The sequence below is a fragment of the Papio anubis genome, chromosome 1 (genome assembly GCF_008728515.1).
Source record: "Papio anubis isolate 15944 chromosome 1, Panubis1.0, whole genome shotgun sequence".
In the NCBI taxonomy this organism is placed as follows: domain Eukaryota; kingdom Metazoa; phylum Chordata; class Mammalia; order Primates; family Cercopithecidae; genus Papio; species Papio anubis.
This window is the reverse complement of record NC_044976.1, coordinates 30,809,985-30,827,640: the sequence shown is the minus strand read 5'-3', so window position 1 is coordinate 30,827,640 and position 17,656 is coordinate 30,809,985. Positions and strand designations below refer to the sequence as shown.

Below are 17,656 nucleotides of genomic sequence, written 5' to 3'. Positions count from 1 at the left end.
TTATATAGATTTGCTAATGCAGAAAACTACTAAGATGACAGCACAGATTTCAGCTTTGGGGAATTAAGTCTTTAATTCTTGCTTTCGAAACCTAGTCAGTCAGGCCGGGTGCGGTGGCTCAAGCCTGTAATCCCAGCACTTTGGGAGGCCGAGACGGGTGGATCACGAGGTCAGGAGATCGAGACCATCCTGCCTAACACGGTGAAACCCCGTCTCTACTAAAAAAAATACAAAAAAGTAGCCGGGCGAGGTGGCAGGCGCCTGCAGTCCCAGCTACTCGGGAGGCTGAGGCAGGAGAATGGCGTAAACCCGGGAGGCAGAGCTTGCAGTGAGCTGAGATCCGGCCACTGCACTCCAGCCTGGGCGACAGAGCAGACTCCGTCTCAAAAAAAAAAAAAAGGAAACCTAGCTAGTCATTCTATTACTTGGGAAGTTTCTGAAGAGTAGTGGTTCTAGAATGTTTAGTAGGTATGGGGTGGCCAATATTTGTGATCCACTAGTCCAATAAGCACAATTTAGCATATGACTATAGTAAATCTGGAATCGCCATTCAAGTACATTTCTCATTAAGTACTCTGCCACAAGGTCTTTGAGACAGGGTGGCACTCCGTAGCTCAGGCTGGAGTGCAGTAGTAGGATCACAGCTCAATACAGCCTTGACCTCCCAAGGCTCAGGTGATCCTCCTGCCTCAGCCCCCGCCGAGGAGCTGGGACTACAGGTACACACCACCATGCCCGGATAATATGTGTAATTTTAGTAGAGACGGAATTTTCACCATGTTGCCCAGGCTAGTCTTGAACTACTGGCCTAAAGCAATCTGCCTGCCTCAGCCTCCCAAAGTGCTGGGATTACACGTGTGAGCCACCATGCCCAGCTCACAAGCTCTTAAATGGTTTGAATTACCACTGAAAACTCTTGACAGAAATGATTCCAATTATCCTGAATTCCCCAAGCAATTCTGATGATCAACTGAATGTGGGAACTCCTGGTCATGATAAAGAAGCTTCTAGGCTGGGCACAGTCGCTCACGCCTGTAATCCCAGCACTTTAGGAGGCCGAGGCGGGTGGATCACGAGGTCAGGAGATCGAGACCATCCTGGCTAACACAGTGAAACCCCATCTCTACTAAAAATACAAAAAATTAGCCGGGCATAGTGGCAGGCGCCTGTAGTCCCAGCTACTTGGGAGGTTGAGGCAGGAGAATGGCGTGAACCTGGGAGGCGGAGCTTGCAGTGAGCGGAGATCGCGGCCTGGGCAACAGAGTGAGACTGTCTCAAAAAAACAAATGAGTTTTACTCCAACTGTTGTTGGAGCAAAAATGTAGTAAAACTGTTTCTTGCATTGTTGGGCAGTGGTAAAAACATTTAACTGTAAAAAAGAAACCCAAAAGCTTCTAACTCCAAATTTCTAGTCTTTTACTATGGTTTTGTGTAACATCCCTAGGACAGATTTCTCTAGTTTTCCTTATGCCACTGTAAAGGTAGCAGCCTCATTCTTAGATTACTAGTATAATTTCTGCCAAATTTCTATTATTTGTTGAGCTGCACCATAGTCTAATAACATTTTGCAATTATCTTGACTTTTAAAGATCTGAGTTTTGAAGGAATTTAGTTACTTAGCACACACCGCTTTTTTGAGACGAGTCTCGCTTGTCAGCTTCAGGCTGGAGTGCAGTGGCTGGATCTCAGCTCACTGTAGCTCAGCCTGCTCACGCATTCGCCTCAGCCTCCCGAGAAGCTGGGACTACAGGCGCTCGCCACCTCGCCAGTTTTTTGTATTTTTTTTTTTTTGAGACTGAGTCTGGCTCTGTCAGGTGCTGGAGTGCGTGGCCGGATCTCAGCTCACTGCAAGCTCCGGCCCCTGGTTCACGCCATTCTCCTGCCTCTCTGGCTCTCCGAGTAGCTGGGACTACAGGCGCCTGCCACTCGGCCTGCTAGTTTTTTTGTATTTTAGTAGAGACGGGTTTCACCGTTAGCTGGTGGGATATTCCCATCTCCTGATCTGATCCGCCTGCCTCGGGCCTCCCAAAGTGCTGGGATTACAGGCTTGAGCCACCGCTACTGCCTTTTTTGTATGACAGAGACGGGTTTCACCGTGTTAGCCAGGATGGTCTCATCTCCTGACTCGTGATCCTACCGCCTCGGCCTCCTCCCAAAGTGCTGGGATTACAGGCTTGAGCCACCGCGCCCGGCCCACAATCGCTTTTGAATGTTATTCGGAAAACTCAGGTAGTTTTGTAACAGAAAATCCATTATTTCAAATGGCGCAATGGTCTTGTTAAAACTTTATGTTAGATATCATCTAAATTTCTTCCTCTTTGTTTTCTGCATTGTCATTTCTTCCTAGAAGCCTTTCCTGATACTCCAATTGGGCAAATTTTCCTTCCTCTGATAATTTTCTGTGCCACTTTTATGCTAATTATAACTAATTTGGATCCCCTGAAATGTGGCACCTAATACAGCCCAATAAATGCAAACTAAATATTTTATCCCCTCTATCAGAGATAAGCTGCATGTAAAAAACATGGGATTAATCTTTATAGCGCTCACTATGCCCAAACCCCTTATAAGAAAACCATTCCACTTTCAGGTGTTTTCTAGGTACCCTAATTATCTCTCTACAACTGCTGTCATCATATATAATTATAATTATTAGTTTGTATCTGCCACTTCAACTAGACAATGTGCTCCCTGAAGGCAGGTACCATGACATACTATGAGAATTCAAACTAAGTTTTGTTGAGACCACATTCAGTGGCTCATGCCTGTAATCCCAGCACTTTGGGAGGCAGAGGCGGGTGGATCACCACAGGTCAGGGGGTTGGAAACCAGTCTGTCCAACATGGTGAAATTGCGTCTCTACTTAAAATACAAAAAAATTAGCCAGGCGTGGTGGCAGGTGCCTGTAATCCCAGCTATTTGGGAGGGCTGAGGCAGGAAAATCGCTGGAATCTGCGAGGCAGAGGTTGCAGTGAGCCGAGCTCGCGCCACTGCACTCCAGCCTGGGCAACAGAGTGAGACTCCGTCTCAAAAAGAAAAAAAAAAAAGTTTTGTTGTAAGGACTGGACTCACGGTAATACTTTTTTCTTTTATGGGGTGGGGGGCGGTAGAGACGGGGGTCTATGCTCCCAGGGCTGGTCTCCAACACCTGGCCTCAAGTGAGCCTCCTGCCTGGGCCTCCCAAGGTGCTCGGATTGCAAGGGTGAGCCACTGCTCCTGGCCATAATAGTTTTTGAAAGTTAACAAGTTTTGTACTATTATTTGGTACAGCTATTATTATTACAGGCATTATCATCAGCTACAGCCATTCAATTCAGTATCAGAGAAAGAAAACGCCAATGTTTTCTCTTGTCAGGTAAATTACAAAATCATTTTGTTATTTTGCCTTTGTGGCCTAGAAAAAATGTCACCAAGAGGTTTTGATCACATGCCTTCTCCGGGTGACTGAAGAGCGGAAAACAGAAAATCAGTATGAGAAATCTACACTGAAGACACATCAAAATAACGTTCAGGAGAGTCATGTCACCTTGTTACATCTGGAAGCCACTGGGCAGTTAGGCTGGGCCACTCCAGAGCATGGGTCATCACCAAATCATAAAGAAAAGGGGTGTTCTTTTTCCATATTTTGTATTCCTCGTTGATCACTCGTTCTTCCACTGCGTCGTCGAACGCTGCTAAAAAATTTTAAAACAAATTAAGTTAGCAAACAAACGGAAACTGGGTAATCCTCTGCAAAGCTACCAGCATGACTCCTACATCCTCACTCTGAAATGGAGGTGATTTGTCTAAATCCCCACGGCAGAGGTACCCACACTCCTCTCCACCTTCGCGGCGCCAGAACTCCTCGGGCCATCCCTGCCAAACACTCCGTTACCCGTTCCACGCCACCGGGCCAGGCCTTCGGAGCACGCTCGCGCGCGCTGAAACTCACAAGCCCGACTAGAAGGCCCGAGCTCCGAGCCTTGTGGGTAGGAAGCGGTGTCCCGAGGCTCGGGACAGAGGCCGAGAGACCGATATCGAGGGCAGGAGGAGGAACAAACAACCGCCGGGAGCCCCACCGCCAGCTTCGCCAGCGGCGACGGACGTCGGTCCCAGGGAACCCGCGAGCCGTTAGCCCGCCCCGCAGGGAGTTCCCTCTTCACGCCTTCGGTACCGGGAACTGCACTCGGCAAACTCGGGCCTGCCCTCACTGTTAGGCCGTGTCGAGGCCGCGGCTCAGCCCCGGCACCCGCTGCCCTCCTGGGGCGGCCCCGGAACCCTCACCTTCCTTGTCGGCCATGGCGGGCAGACGAGCCGGGGGAACCCTGGGGTCGAGCGTTGCGGGAGGGGCGGGGAGGCAGCAGGCGCTCGCTCTGCGCGCGCGGCCTCTATTGTTTCCTGCGCCCCCAGCGCGAGGGCCGACTCGCGCACCTTCGCGCCAACATCAGCCAATCGGAGCGCTCCTAACGGCGGGAAGGGCGGGGAAGCCGCGCTTGCGACCTATCCAGACGCGCGGAGTAGCTTTCCGCGGGGACCGAGGCGCGCGCTCCGCCCCTCCCCCAACACCTCCCGCCGCCGACTTCTAGCGACTGCGCGCGACAGCGTTGACGGGACTGCGCCCGGCCAGGGTCACGTGAGAGAGGTTTAGTCCACACACTCCCGCGGCCCGAGGGCAGCCATTTTCTTGAAGGCTGTTGAGCTTACAACCCTTTCAGAGTACTGAGATGAAAAATATAGAATTACTTCGGGTCTAATTATCAATTTTGGGGGTGAAGCGGGGAAAAGAACCTCGCCACTCAGAGCCAGAGGGGTTTCATTCAAGGTGCCCTTCAACGTTTTCCCTTAGTCTTTAGAAGGAACTAGTAATACAGGGAGCGCAGAAGATGGGGTTTTGGCCCATTAAACATGTGATCCAAGCAACAGGGTCGGGACTAGAGCAGGTTAGCGGCCAACTCCGAGAACGGAGTGTGGTCCTTTAGGGGTGTGTGCTCAGGGGCGGGGTCTAGAGCGGAAGTAGTAACTGCGGGCCGAAGTCCGGCGGATGAAGGGCGGAAGTAGAGTGTCTAATCCTGCAGTGATGGCGCAGGAAGAGGAAGATGTTAGAGATTACAATTTGACTGAGGAACAGAAGGCGATCAAGGCCAAGTATCCGCCAGTCAATAGGAAGTACGAGTGTGAGTAGGTGGCTTACTTCTCTCTTTAGATGTGAGCACACAGGCATCCTCTCTCCTTACCCGCAGCTTCCTGCTACTCTTTCTCCTTTGCCCCATAGGTACTTCAAGCGTGATCCCATTTGTGCCGGGTGTTATAGTCTCATTCGTACTTGTCCTGGGGATGCTGAAGGGAAAAGCCACCTGGTTTAATAGTCGCGAAACCTGGCCTCTCTCATTTACAGTCTCTTGAACTTCTTCCACATGTGCCTAATCACATTTATCTTCGTAAATTCTAAAGATAACCATATTTTCAGGCGTTTGCAGGGTTGTTACTCCCATGTATTTCCCAACGGTGAGATAGAGTGTGCCAGGTTAGAGGACGCGGAAAGCTAATTAGGGGATTTCTAACTTGATGTTTCAGCTCGATCATATTAGCAAAAAGACCTGTTTTTGCCATTTATGATTGCGATTTTTAAAAATGATTATTTTTACGTCGGGCGCGGTGGCTCACGCCTGTAATCCCAGCACTTTGGGAGGCCGAGGCGGGCGGATCACCTGAGTTTGGAAGTTCAAGATCAGCCTGACGAACATGGAAAAAACCCGTCTCTACTAAAAATAAAAAATTAGCTGGGCGTGGTGGCGCATGCCTGTAATCCCAGCTACTCGGGAGACTGAGGCAGGAGAATCGCTTGAACCTGGGAGGCGGAGGTTGCGGTGAGCCGAGATCGTCCCATTGCACTACAGCCTGGGCAACGAGCGAAACTGTCTAAAAAAAAATATATATATATATATGTTTTTAGAGATGGGGTCTCGCTCTGTCGTCCAGGCTGGAGTGCAATGGAGCGATCATAGCCCGCGCTGCAGCGCCCAGCTGGTTTTGCCATTTATTCGCTTAGTGACTTTGGGCAAATCACATAACCTATCTTTGTCTCTTAAATTCTATATTAAACGTTAAGCTGTCTTCCCTAAAGGTAGCTGTGGTTTGGGGAGCACAAATCTGACTTTTATTTATCTGCTTAAAAACTTTCATTAATTTCTCATTGTCCTCTCTGTAAAATCTACTTATTTACCATAGTATTCTAGGCTCTGTGCTTTCTGGACCTGGCATACTTCCTAGCATATCCCCTTCTCTCACTTAAAAACAATTTTAAAATATAGGCCGGGCGCAGTGGCTCACACCTATAATCCCAGCACTTTGGGAAACCGACATGAGTGGATCCCCTGAGGTCAGAGTTCCAGACCAGTCTGGCCAACGTGGTGAAACCCCGTCTCTACTAAAAATGCAAAAATTAGCTGGGCATGATGGTGGGCGCCTGTAATCCCAGCTACTCGGGAGGCTGAGGCAGAAGAATTGCTTGAACCCAGGAGGTGGAGGTTGCAGTGAGCTGAGATCACAGCACTGCACTCCGGCCTGGGCAACAGAGCAATACTGTCCCCCCCCCCCCCAAAAAAAAGATTGGATGCTGTGGCTCACGCCTGTAATCCCAGCACTTTGGGAGGTTGAGGCGGGTGGATCACCTGAGGTCAGGAGTTTGAGACCAGCCTGGCCTGGCCAACATGGTGAAACCGCATCTGTACTAAAAATGCAAAAATTAGATGGGCATGTTGGTGGGCGCCTGTAATCCCAGCTACTTGGGAGGCTGAGGCAGGAGAATTGCTTGAACCCGGGAGGCGGAGGTTGCCGTGAGCTGAGGTTGCGCCATTGCACTCCAGCCTCGGTGACAGATCTGGGCCACAGAGCCTGACTCTGTCTCAAAAAAAAACAATTATTTTTAATAAGTCATATATATTGATTCGAAATTCAGAAAGTGTAACGTAACGCAGTGAAAAGTAACTCTGGCAGCCCCCATCCCCAACCACCTAGTTCCCCTCTGTAGGGCAGTCATCGTTACCTTTTTCTTACGTGTACATACCTAGATGTTCTAGCATTTACTTTAACCAGTTTTCAGTTGATGGATGTTTAGGCTATTTTTACTCTTGTGGTATTAGAAACAGTGCAGCAGTGAATACACTTGTACATCCATTGTTTTGTACATGTGCAAGTGAATCTGTAGAATCAAGTTCTCCAAGTTAAATTGCTTTGCCAAAGGATATGTGCTTTTTTTTTGTTTCCGTTGCTAAGACTCATACGTTTTTTAAAAGGATATTTTAACTTAGACAGTTATTGCCAAATTGCTCTCTATAGAAGTTGTACCAATTTATACTTTCACTAGTATTATGTGAATGTGCCTCTTGCCTCCCACTTTTACCGTTACCATACTTTTTGGCCTTTTCCAATTTGTAAAGTATACTTCCTGTATTTTTCTTATTGTAAGTGAAGTTGAACATATTATAGTGTTTTGGAAGCTATTTGTATTTCCCATACTGGGGTGTGTATGTTAATATTCTTAGCCCTTTTTTCTCTTGGGTTATTTTTTTTTCTCTTAGGTTACTAGTTTTTCTTGCTAGGCAGATAGTATTGTTATGCAGTGCAGCTCATTAACCTGTGGTCCCCAACTTTTTTGGCACCAGGGACTGGTTTCACGGAAGTCAGTTTTTCCACCAATGGGCGTTGTAGGGGAGTATGGTTTCAGGATGATTCAAGTGCATTACATTATTGTGCATTTTATTTTAGTTTTATTACATTGTAATATATAATGAAATAATTATACAGCTCACTGTAATACAGAATCAGTGGGAGCCCTGAGCTTGTTTTCTTGCAACTAGGTGGTCCCATATGGGGGTGACAGATCATCAGGCTTTAGATTCTCATAGGGAGCACACAACCTAGATCCCTCCAATGTGCAGTTCACAATAGTGTTCAAGCTCCTATGAGAATCTAATGCTGCGCCTGATCCAAAAGAAGGTGGAGCTCAGGCAGTAATGTAGGCAATGGGGAGTGGTTGTAAATATAGAAGAAACTTTGTGAGCTCATGTCCTGCTGTGCTGCCTGGATCCTAACAGGCCACCAACTGGTACCAGCCTGGGGGTTGGGGACCCCCTGCATTAAGCCTTTCTTTTTTTTTTTTTTTTTGAGACGGAGTCTCGCTTTGTCATCCAGGCTGGAGTGCAGTGGCACGATCTCCAGTCACTGCAACCTCCGCCTCCCAGGTTCAAGTAATTCTCCTGCCTCAGCCTCCTGAGTAGTTGGGATTACAGACATGCATCACCACACCGGGCTAATTTTTTTTTCTTTTTTTTTTTTTGAGATGAAGTTTCGCTCTTGTTGCCCAAGCTGGAGTGCAATGGTGCGATCTCAGCTCACTGCAACCTTTGCCTCCTGGGTTCAAGCAATTCTTCTGCCTTAGATCCCAAGTACCTGGGATTACAGGCACCCGCCACCAAGCCCGCCTAATTTTTGTATATTTAGTAGAGAGGAGGTTTCACCATGTTGACCAGGCTGGTTTTGAACTTCTGACCTCAGGTGATCCACCCCCCTCGGCCTCCCAAAGTGCTGGGATTACAGGCGTGAGCCACTGTGTCTGGCCAACCCTTTCTTTTTTTCTTTTCTTTTTTTTTTGAGACAGTGTCTTGCTCTGTCTCCCAGGCTGGAGTGTAGTGGCACCATCTCAGCTTACAGCAACCTCCGCCTCCTGGGTTCAAGTGATTCTCTTTTTTTTTTTTTTTTTTTGAGACAGAGTCTTACTCTGTCGCCCAGGCTAGAGTGCAGTGGAGCGATCTCTGCTTACTGCAAGCTCCGCCTCCCAGGTTCACGCCATTTTCTTGCCTCAGCCTCTTGAGTTGCTGGGACTACAGGCGCCCGCCACCACGCCCGGTTAATGTTTTGGTATTTTTAGTAGAGATGGGGTTTCACTGTGTTAGCCAGGATGGTCTTGAACTCCTGACCTTGTGATCCACCCGCCTCGGCCTCCCAAAGTGCTGGGATTACAGGTGTGAGCCACTGTGCCTGGCCTCAAGTGATTCTCTTGCCTCAACCTTCTGTATGACTGGGATTACGGGCGCCCACCACCATGCCTGGCTAATTTTTGTGTTTTTTTAGTAGAGACAGGATTTCACCATGTTGGCCAGGATGGTCTTGAAATCCTGACCTCAAGTGATCCGCCCACCTGAGCCTCCCAAAGTGCTGGGATTACAGGCATGAGCTACCACGCCCAGTCAACCCTTTCTTTTATGGCTTCTAAGATAAGATGTCATACTCAGGGAAGGCCTTGTCCACTGAGATTTTAAAATAATTTTCCTATTTTGTTTCTATACATTTGAAAAGAAAACTTTTATTGAATAACCTGTGGCCAGGCCTGGTGGCTCACACCTGTAATCCTAGCACTTTGGGAGGCCAAGGTGGGTGGATCTCTTGAGGCCAAGAGTTGGAGACCAGCCTGGCCAACATGGCAAAATGCCATTTCTACTAAAAATATAAAAATTAGGCCAGGCACCATGGCTCATGCCTGTAATCCCAGCACTTTGGGAGGTCAGGAGATGGAGACCATCCTGGCCAACATGGTGAAACCCTGTCTCTACTAAAAATACAAAAAGGCCGGGCGCCGTGGTCAAGCCTGTAATCCCAGCACTTTGGGAGGCCGAGATGGGCAGACTGTCAGGAGATCAAGACCATCCTGGCTAACACGGTGAAACCCGCCTCTACTAAAAATACAAAAATCTAGCCGCGCAGGTGGCGTGGTGCCTGTAGTCCCAGCTACCGGGAGGCTGAGGCAGGAGAATGGCTGCACCTGGGAGGCGGAGCTTGCAGTGAGCTTCGAGATCCAGCCACTGCACTCCAGCCTGGGCGACAGAGGAGACTCCTACCAAAAAAAAAAAAAATTAACTGGGCTTGGTGGCATGTACCCAATCCCAGTTTGAACTGGAGTCAGAGGCTGCAGTGAGCCAAGATCAATGCCATTGCACTGCAGCTCTGGTGGACAGATTGAGATGTTGTCTCAATAAATAAATAAATAAAATAAAATAAAATTAGATAGGTATGGTTGTGGTGCATGCCTGCAATCCCAGCTACTAGGGAGGCTGAGAAGAGAATTGCTTTAACCCAGGAATTGGAGTTTGCTTGACCCGAGATGGCACCATTGCAGTCTCAGCTGGGTAACAGAGTGAGACTCTGTCTCAGAAAGTAATGAAGGTTGGTTTCAGTGGCTCACTAACCAGCCCTTGGGAGGCCGAGGCAGGTGGGATCATGAGGTTTGGGAGATTAAGACCATCTTGGCTAACACTGAGTCTCCGTCTCTACTAAAAATATGTACCAGTCGGGTTGTGGTGGTGGGCTTCGTAGTCCCAGCTACTCGAGACTGAGGCAGGAGAATGGTGGAACCCTCGGGAGGTGGAACTCTGCAGTGAGCCGAGATCGCACCACTGTACTCCAGCCTGTGATAGAGCCGAGACCCGCCTCAAAAAAAATAAAAACAAAAAAAAATCTAAAAACTTTAATTGAGTCACCTGGAATTAGATACCAAGGAAAAAAAAACTCTTTTTTTTTTTTTTTTCCTGAGACAGTCTCATTCTGTCACCTAAGTTGGAGGGTGCAGTGGCTGATTTTGACTCTCACTACAATCTCTGCCTCCTGACTCAAATGATCCTCCCACTTCAGCTCTCGAATAGCCGGGATTACAGGTGTGCACCACCATACCCAGCTACTTTTTCATTTTTAGTAGAGATGGAGTTTGTGCATGTTGGCCAGCCTGGTCTCACTGACCTCAGGTGATCTGCCTGACTTGGCCTCCCAAAGTGCTAGGAGTACAGACATGAGCCATTGCACCCAGCCTCCAAAATATATCTTTACTGAAGTATGATGTACTTATAGAAGAGTGCCCGTGGTCATAAGTTAATATTCAGAAACTGAGACATACTTGTATAAGTATAATAGCAGTTCAAATGTAATCTTGTATTCCTGGGTTTCCTGTACCCTCCAGTGGGCTGTGGATGTCAAAACTATTTTCATAATAATACTGACATGTTACTGTTTTCACTGTGTTGATATTTGTACCAGGTGTCGTAAATCAATGGCTGAAACTGGCCCCAGCCTGTAATCCCAGCTACCCAGAGGCTGAGGTGTGGAGGATAACTGAATCCAGGAGTTTGAGACTGGCTCGGCCTTGGAGCTATAATTGCACCACTGCACTCTATCCTGGGCTGCTACAGAGCAAGGTTGCTTCCTATCTTTGCAGTTATAATTACTTCCCCACTGCACTCCATCCTGAGTTACATAGCAGGAACTCATCTGTGAAAAAAAAAGCAAAAACAAAATCTCTTTGGCCCCTTAGCACAAATAGAGACAGCAGCACCAAACTGCATGCTAGAAAGCCTCTGTCTACCAGCTGGAGTATAGTGGCTGTCATGGCTTGCTGCAAACTTGAACTCCTAGCTGTTCTCCCACCTCAGCCTCCTGAGTAGCTGGGACTACTATCTATGCCTGGCCACCACACCTAGCTAATTATGTTATTTTTTAGAGATGGGGTCTGCCATGCTGCCTAGGCTGGTCTTTGAAATCCTGGCCTTAAGCAATCCTCCCCGCCTTTGGCCTCCCAAAGTGCTGGGATTACAGGTGTGAGCCACTGCACCTAGCCGGCAATGACATTCTTCAGTGAAAATGACTTTTTTTTTTTTTTTTTTGAGATGAGGTCTCACTCTGTTGATAGGCTAGAGTGCAGGGCCTCTCGCCCACAACCCTCCCTCTGCTTCTGGGTGCAAGCAATTCTCCTGCCTCAGCCTCCTGTGTACTGACTACAGGCATGTGCCACCATGCCCAGCCACTTTTTATATTTTAGTAGAGACGGGGTTTCACCATGTTGGCTGTGGATGGTCTCAATCTCTGGACCTTTGGGAGTTCGGGTTCACCAGCCTCCCCAAGTGCTGGGATTATAGGCATGAGCCACCATGTCCAGCTGCCTCTTCTTTTTTTTTTTTTGGCACATGGTAGTAAATTGCATCTGGGTGAGGGCTCATGCCTATAATCCTAACACTTTGGGAGGCCTAAGCCAGAGGATTTCTTGAGCCTGGGAGTTCCAGATTAGTCTGGGGAACACAGTGAAACACATCTCTACAAAAAAAAAACAAAACAAAACAAAAAACGCTTGGGTGTGGTGGCTGCAGTGTGTGTGTAGTCCCATAGTCCCACCTACTGGGGAAGCTGCTGAGCCAGAAGGGATTATTGCTTGAGCTCAGAAGTTCAAGGTTGCATGGGTTGTTATCATGCCACTATAATTCCTCGGACCTACACAGAGTCCCTGACTCCAAATAAAAAAAAAAAAGGAAAAAAAGAAAGAACATTCTTAGGCTGAGCAGTGGTCACACACTCATAATCCCAACACTTTGGGAGGTGAAGGTGGAAGGATCACTGAAGCTAGGAGTTTGAGCAACGCTGCAACCTAGTGAGACCCCATCTTTTAATAGAAAAGAAAAAGAAAGTAAAAAAATTAGCCGGGCCGGGCATGTTGGCTCATTACAGCCTGTAATTCCAACACTTTGGGAGGCTGAGGCAGGCGGATCATGAGGTCAGGAGTTCGAGACCAGCCCGGCCAACATAGTGAAACCCTGTCTCTACTGAAAATACAAAAATGAGTCAGGGTGTGGTGGCGTGTGCCTGTAGTTCCAGCTACTTGGGAGGCTGAGGCAGGAGAATTGCTTGAACCTGGGAGGCTGGGTTTTGGTGAGCTGAGATCACACCACTGCACTCCAGCCTGGGCAAATAGAGTGAGACTCCAGTCTCAAAAAAAAAAAGAAAAAGCCGGGCATGGTGGTGCATGCCCTCAGTCCCAGCTACCTTAGAGGCAGGAGGGATTTCTTGAGCCCAGGAGGCTAAGGCTGCAGTGAGCCATGATTGTGCCACTGTACTCCACCTTGCAGACAGTGAGAACCGCCCTTAAAAAAAAAAAACAACAACAAACTAAAGGCCAAGTGCAGTGGCTCACATCTGTAAACATTTTTTTGTCGTTGTTGAAACAGATCATTAGTAATTAGGGCTGGAGTGCAATAGCACATCTTGGCTCACTGCAAGCTCTGCCTCCTGAGTTAGGCCAGGCTCTGCCCGCCTACAGAGTAGCTGGGATTACAGGCATTCTGCACTGACGCCCAGTTAATTTTTGCATTTCTTTTAGTAGAGTCGGTTTCATCGAGTTTTTGGCCAGGGATGATCTTGGATTGCGGATCCCCGCTTTGGCTCTTCCATGTTGGATTACAGGCATAGCTCACCCGCTCGCCAAGATATTCTTTAAAAAATTGCTTAGGCCGGGCGCGGTAGCTCTCATGCCTGTAATCCCAGCACTTTGGGAGGTCAGGTGGGCTGATCATGAGGTCAGAAGATCAAGACCATCCTGGCTAACACAGTGAAACCCTGTCTCACTAAAAATACAAAAAAATTAGCCGGGCTGCGGCGGGTGCCTATAGTCCCAGCTACTCAGGAGGCTGAGGCAGGAGAATGGCTGGAACCCGGAGGTGCAGAGGCTGCAGGAGCCGGAATCGCTACCACTGCACTCCCACAGCCCAGAGCAAGACCTCGCCCCAAAAAAAAAAAAAAAAAAAAAAAAATAAAGAATATCTTTAATGAATCAGTAAGAACTATTGATGCTATGAACGCAATTTTAATATTCTGAATAGGTGCCTTTTTAATTGTTGACAAAAATAGTGGGAAATCTAAAAAATACTTGAAGAGATTTTATTCTGAGCCAAATATATGACCATGGTCTCTCCTGACACAGCCCCTCTGGAGGTCCTGAGAACATGTGTCAGTGTGCCCATGTAGTCAGGGCCCAGCTTGGTTTTATACATTTCAGAGAGGCAGAGACATTAATCAGATATGTTTAAGAAATACATTGCTTTGGTCCAGAAACGTGGGACAACCAAAGCCAAGCAAGTGAGGGGTGGACGCTGGGGGAGCCTCCATGCTATAAGTAAATTTAAACACTGGCTGATAATGGGCTGAATTCTGTCTAAAGACCTGGGATTGTGGCTCATGCCTGTAATAATACCTCAGCACTTTGGGAGGCTGAGGCTGGCGGATCAGAGGTCAGGAGATTGAGACCATCCCACAACATGGTGAAACTCTGCCCTGCTAAAATACAAAAAATTAGCCAGGCATGGTGGCATATGCCTGTAATCCCAGCAACCTCAGGAGGTTGAGGCAGGGGAATCGCTGAACCCAGGGAGGCGGAAGTTGCAGTGAAAGCCGTAGATCGTACATTGTTTCCTCCTCCAGCCTGATGACAGAGTAAGACTGGCCTCAAAAAAAAAAAAAAAAAAAAAAGACCTAGAATTGATAGAAAGGTAATGTTCTGTTAAGATAAAGATTGTGGAGAACAAAGTTCTTTTTAAGTCTTATAGTGGCTGCCCTTAGAGACAATAGATGACAATGTTTCCTATTCAGATATTCAGATGTTAGTTAATATCTTAAGATTGGGAGGGTCTGCAAGAAAAAAAGATCTAGCTATGTTAATAGAGATTCTTTATGATGTAAATTTCCCACAAAGAATAACTTTGCTGGCCATTTCTTTCTTTCTTTCTTTTTTGAGACAGAGTTCATTATGTCAGCCCCAGGCTGGAGTGCAGGACACCATATCTCGCTCACTGCAAACCTCTGTATCCTGGGTTCAAGCAATTCTCCCACCAGCTCCCAGTAGCTGGGATTACAGGTGCCCGCCACTATGCCCAGCTAATTTTGCATTTTTATTAAAGACGGAGTTTCTCACTATGTTGGCCAGGCTGGTCTTGAACCCTGATTCAGGTGTTCTGCCCGGCCTTTGGCCTCCCAAAGTGCTGGGATTACAGGTGTAAACCATCAAGCCCAGCCCTGGCCATTTCAAAATATGGCAAAGAAACATGTTTTGGGGTAAAATATTTTGATTTTCTCCTTCTTTCCTTTGTCTTGTATCTTGTAATGTTATGCCTGTCAGGTTATAAGTCAACTCATACAGTTAAATAAAACCCTTCTGATGAGAATTATGATTTGTAGATGACTCCCCAACCCCTTAGATAGAATTTGGGCAAGATAAAAAAATCAGAGTTTGTCCTCTCATAATATTCTTGTGTAACAAAATTGGAAGTATGTATAAAGCATTTTTGTAGCATGCTAAGTGTTGATTACCTGCGGGAAAGAACTGTAACTGGTCGGCCCAGTGGCTAACACCTGTAATCCCAACACTTTGGGAGGCTGAGGCGGCTGGGTCACCTGAGGTTGGGAGTCTGAGGCCAGCCTGACCAATATGGAGAAACCCCATCTCTACTAAAATACAAAATTAGCCCCGCTGGAGGCGATCCCTGTAATCCCAGCTATTCAGTAGGCTGAGGCAGGAGAATTGCTTGAACCCAGGAGGCAGAGGTTTTGTGAGCTGAGAGATCACCCATTGCACTCCAGCCTGGGCAAATAAGAGCAAAATCTGTCTCAAAAACAACTTGTGTAATTGAGTTGTGAGCTGAACTAGTCTTATTTTTCGTGGAATGCTTTCTGAAAGAATGAAAGACATGCTATTGTTATTCAGACTTGAGTATTTGGCTTGCTCTATCACCAGGCTGGAGGGTGGCAGGATCTCGGCTTACTGCAACCTTGGCCTTCTAGGTTCAAGGGATTTTCCTGCCTTGGCTCCTGGATTAGCTGGGATTATAGGCCCCACCTCCACGCCCAGCCAATTTTTTTTTTTTTTTTTTGTATTTTTGTAGAGACAGGGTTTCACCATGTTGGCCAGGCTGGCTTTGAACTCCTGACCTCAGGTGATCCGCCCACCTGGAAGGGCCCCAAAGTGCTGGGATTATAGGCGCGGGCCACCAAGGCCCGCTGGCAGATATTTTCTTGAAAGTGAACAGTGATCTGTCACGCCATGAAAATAGCTGACAATATTTGTTGGTAATGATAAAATTCAAGGTTTCAAGTCCACTAGAATTTTCAGTCTGGTGAGCTAAATCCCAGCACTTTGGGAAGCCATAAGTATCGGGAGAACCCGCCCCATGTTTAACGGGTTCTTTTCATTTCCAAGTGTCTCGGCTGGGTTGAGAAATAAAGGGAAAGAGCGCAGAAGAGAGAGAAACTAAAGTTGGGTGTCCGGGAGAGACATCACGTAACGGTGATCCGATGTTCCCCGAAAGCAGGAAAACCAGCCAGCTTTTATTAGGATTTTCAAAAGGAGGGAGTGCATGAATAGGGTGTGGGTCACAGAGATCAGGGCGGTGATCACAGCATCACAGGGACCACCGGGAGCGAGGTGAAATTAAATTGCTAATGAAGTTTTGGGCAATTACTGTCATTGATAACGCCTTATCAGGAAACAGAGTTTGAGAGCAGATAACCTGTCTGACCACAATTTATTAGGTGAGAGAATTTTCTCATCCTAATAACCTTGGGAGCACTATCGAGACCGGGTTTATTTCATCCCTTTGGCTTTGGACCCTATAAAAAAAACGGGACGCTTTAAAAGGGGCCGCCTGTAGGCTCACTGTGGTGCATTCTCTTTCTCAGGGATTCTTGCTGAGAAAAATAATTCAGGGATATCTCATTTGCTTATGAAAGAGGAGGAATATAGCTGTGTTCCTTCCGACTCACCAGCTGCTCAAAAGTTGGCCTCTTGTTCCTGAACATCATTGTTACCCTGTTCTTTTTAAAGATGTCCAGGATTTCATATTGTTGAAACACACATGCTCTTACAACCAATTTGTCCAGTTAATACAATCACAGGGTCCTGAGGCTTACATTCATCCTCCTCAGTTTACAAAGAAGATGACAGGATTAAGAGAGTAAAGACAGGCATAGGAAATCACAAGGGTATTCATTGGGAAGTGATAGTGTTCATGAAATTTCTCATACAGTTTATGTTCAGAGATTACAGTAAAGACAGGTGTAAGAAATAAAAGTATTAATTTGGGGAACTAATAAATGTCCATGAAATCTTCACAATTTATGTTCTTCTGTCAGCGCTTCAGTTGGTCCCTCTATTCAGGGTCCCTGACTTCCCTCAACAAAGGGGACAGATGGCTTGAGCCCATAAGTCTTCGAGACCAGCCTGGGCAACGGGCAGAACCCCTGTCTCTACAAACATTAATCAGGTGTGGTGGGAAAAGCGGTCTGTAGTCCTTGCTACTTGGGAGACTTGAGGCGAAGTATCACTTGGGCCTGGGATCAAGGCTGCAGTGAGCTGTGATTGTACCACTGCACTTCAACCTGATGACAGTGAGACTCATCTCAAAAAAGAAACAAAAAGATTCATCTAAGTGCATAATAGATCAATGATTTTAATTTCACAGTAGTAAGTTCATTGTTATGGTTATGGATTCCACATTTCAACTAATGCTGAAAACTACCATGTTTTGGCTGGGCGCTTGTGGCTCATGTCTGTAATCCCAGCAATTTGGGAGGCCAAGAGGGGTGGATTGCCTGAGGTCAGGAGTTTGAGACCAGTCTGGCCAATGTGGTGAAACCCCGTCTCTACTAAAAATACAAAAAAATTAGCCAGCGTGGTGGCATCGCCACTGTAATCCCAGCTACTCAGGAGGCTGAGGCAGGGGAATTGCTTTGAACCAGGGAGGTGGAGGTTGCAGTGAGCCAAGATTGCGCCACTGCACTCCAGCCTGGGCGACAGAACAAGACTCCGCCTCAAAAA

At 47.2% G+C, this 17,656-nt stretch overlaps 2 protein-coding genes across 3 annotated transcripts in view; one reads left to right on the top strand and one right to left on the bottom strand.

Annotated features, from left to right (window-relative positions):
* Positions 1 to 4,433, bottom strand: part of RBBP4 (RB binding protein 4, chromatin remodeling factor) — a 30,676-nt gene extending 26,243 nt beyond the window's left edge. Inside the window, exons 1-2 of the mRNA XM_031666696.1 lie at positions 4,264 to 4,433; positions 3,527 to 3,674 (exon numbers count right to left, since the gene is read on the bottom strand). Of these exons, the coding sequence (XP_031522556.1) occupies positions 3,527 to 3,674; positions 4,264 to 4,279 (164 nt within the window). The 5' untranslated portion in view covers positions 4,280 to 4,433. The remainder of the gene's footprint in view (positions 1 to 3,526; positions 3,675 to 4,263) is intronic.
* A 144-nt stretch (positions 4,434 to 4,577) lies between these two features.
* Positions 4,578 to 17,656, top strand: part of ZBTB8OS (zinc finger and BTB domain containing 8 opposite strand) — a 32,830-nt gene continuing 19,751 nt past the window's right edge. The window contains exon 1 of one of the 2 annotated variants that reach the window (XM_031666699.1): positions 4,578 to 5,153. In XM_031666699.1, coding sequence (XP_031522559.1) covers positions 5,021 to 5,153 — 133 coding nt within the window. In that variant the 5' untranslated portion in view covers positions 4,578 to 5,020. Of the gene's footprint in view, positions 5,158 to 17,656 lie in introns of both variants that reach the window. The other variant, XM_031666701.1, reaches the window with a different exon arrangement.